The following is a 2,433-nucleotide window of genomic DNA, read 5'->3' as shown; positions in this document are numbered from 1 at the left end:
CCCGTGCAAAAGGATCAGTGATCGTCCCCAGAATGCCCTTCCCGCCACGGCCGTAAACAGCCTCCTCCCGCAATTACTCCTCCAAATCGCGCCCATACACCACACCGCACGCCGGAGCGAGCCCACCCATGGACGCGAGCCTCCGCACGCTGCCCCCGGCCGGCAGCAGCTTCCCCGTCGAGGTCCGCTCCGCCGTGTCCTCGCTGCTGCTCTCCTCCCCGGGCGGCACCAGCGCGCTCGACACCGTCTTCTCGCACCTCCCGCCGCCGGTCACCATCCCGCCGCTCGGCTCCAGCGTCTACTACCGCCAGTGCGAGCTCCTCCGCCACTTCGCCGCCTCACAGCCGCAGACGCAGACGCCCGTCGCCGCCGCCAGCTCGTCCTCCTCCTCGTCGTCCTCCGCCGCCTCGGCCTCGGCCAGCTTCCAGTTCCAGCCCCATCAGGCGCCCGCGCCGCCCGACGACGCTGCGGCGGCGGCCATGCTGCGGCAGAAGCTGTACCGCGGCGTGCGGCAGCGGCAGTGGGGCAAGTGGGTGGCGGAGATCCGGCTGCCGCAGAACCGGGTGCGCGTCTGGCTCGGCACCTACGACTCCCCCGAGACCGCCGCGCACGCCTACGACCGCGCCGCCTACAGGCTCCGCGGCGAGTACGCGCGCCTCAACTTCCCGGGCGTCATGGACGGGCCGGACCCGGACTGCCCCGACCACCTCCGCCAGCTCCGCGCCGCCGTCGACGCCAAGATCCAGGCCATCCGCGCCCGCATGGCACGGAAGCGCTCGCGCGCGCGCAAGCAGCGCGAGGAGATGGAGAGCGTCCGCTCCGGTTTCGGCACCGAGGCCGCCAACAAACCAGCCGCCGCGCGCCCGGTCGCCTCCGAGGGCGCCGCGACGACGACCACCACTACCTCCGAGACGTCGACCACGCCGTGCGGGTCGCCGGACGGGGTGCTGTCCGTGAGCGCCGCCTCGGCCGACGGCGACTGCCCGCTGGAGAAGATGCCGTCGTTCGACCCGGAGCTCATCTGGGAGATGCTTAACTTCTAGCCGGCTAACCGCATGGAACGAACCGATCAACGGGACCGCCATGGACACCGGGACAAAACGACATCGATGTCCTTGCTTGGACATGGCTGCCTCGTCGCGTGAGCTTGTAGACCGACCTTGCATCTAGGTGCTGTTCCGTTTTCAAATTATGAGAGTATATAACCAACTATTAGTAGAAGGAAGATGATGATACCATGAGCAATAAAATGCCCAAGAAAACCGGGCCTGCTAGCCATGATTTTAGTAGTATCTGAATACTCGAATTCGTCGCGTGTGTCGACGAGCTGTAAAGACTGATAGCTGATTCTCTGCATAAGCATTCCAGCGTCTTCGACTGTTATGAGTCATCTCCTCTGTTCTCTTCTGTTTTGTATGCTACTGCCTACTCCTAGTATACTGCAATATACTCCTCCAAAAGAGATGATTGTGTGAGAGCTGCAAGCAATCTCCTGAGGCTCAGATTCCAGAAGCGTGTCTGCAGTCTGCACTGCACACGCTCTGTCGAGCTAGACCCTGAACCTGAATTTGCGTTGCGTGCAGCCTGAGATGGACGACCTGATGAACAGTGGAGAGCAGAGCATGCGATCGAGAAACAGAGGAAGATTTTCTCTGCAATCCTCATGCACCTGTCTGCCTGTTCGTTCCGTTTGATTTTCTGAAAGATGCCTCGCAGTGGACAGTGGTGGTCCATGGGGGAGATTACTGGTTCCATCAATCACGTGCAGCGTTTTGCTGTCCCAGTGGTATGGTACGGTAGGAATGTGGACTCAACTGTACTAGCTGCTTCAACTGGGCTCCACTTTGCTGAAACGAAAAAAAAAGCCCAAAAATCGGTCCGGTACGGCCATCGTTGGAATGTTGGGAAAATAGCAGCAGCACCAACTTGAATCCTAACTGAGAGTTTGGTTCTGAGCCTCAATGGTTACTTTTGCAGCCGTCAGAGTTCACTCACTGCTGTGAACGGTTGCGGGTCTAGGCGTCTACTACTTCCTAAAGGCTGCGGCACTATTCTCAGGCGTCCGATTTCAGTTGCGAGGAACTGAGATCGTTGCCTGTCAAGATATGATCCAAGGGTACAGCCCCAAACTGTGGTGACACAAATGAATTGAAACGATGAAACCAGCCTGGGGATGTACGGTGTCTCCATTCAGAAATCTCTCTCTCTCTCTCTCTCTCTCTCTCTGAAACGAAGATTGGATTATTTTCCGGACGAAGGTACTCCGTACATCATTCTACATTCTCACCTGCACGTACGAAATTTCAGTATCCGCGGAGGACGAATCGCAGAACGTCAACCAGAATTAGTTTGCTGATACAGATGGACAACAAGTCAAACAATACAGCGCTGATAGTACAATGAGCCCTGCTGGTCGCCTGAGGATCCGAACGG

The 2,433-nt window shown here is 58.7% G+C and overlaps 1 protein-coding gene across 1 annotated transcript; it reads left to right on the top strand.

Annotated features, from left to right (window-relative positions):
- On the top strand, positions 1–1,403 carry LOC136518393 (ethylene-responsive transcription factor ERF061-like). The gene has a single exon (XM_066512043.1). The coding sequence runs from the start codon at positions 129–131 to the stop codon at positions 1,041–1,043; it is 915 nt and encodes a 304-aa protein (XP_066368140.1). The 5' UTR covers positions 1–128; the 3' UTR covers positions 1,044–1,403.
- Positions 1,404–2,433: the final 1,030 nt, after the last annotated feature.

The sequence above is a fragment of the Miscanthus floridulus genome, chromosome 17, assembly GCF_019320115.1.
Source record: "Miscanthus floridulus cultivar M001 chromosome 17, ASM1932011v1, whole genome shotgun sequence".
In the NCBI taxonomy this organism is placed as follows: Eukaryota; Viridiplantae; Streptophyta; class Magnoliopsida; order Poales; family Poaceae; genus Miscanthus; species Miscanthus floridulus.
This window is presented reverse-complemented; position numbering and strand designations above follow the sequence as displayed.

Coding starts and splice junctions, on each gene's coding strand:
- LOC136518393 (XM_066512043.1), top strand. CDS start 129: ATGGACGCGAGCCTCCGCACGCTGCCCCCGGCCGGCAGCAGCTTCCCC.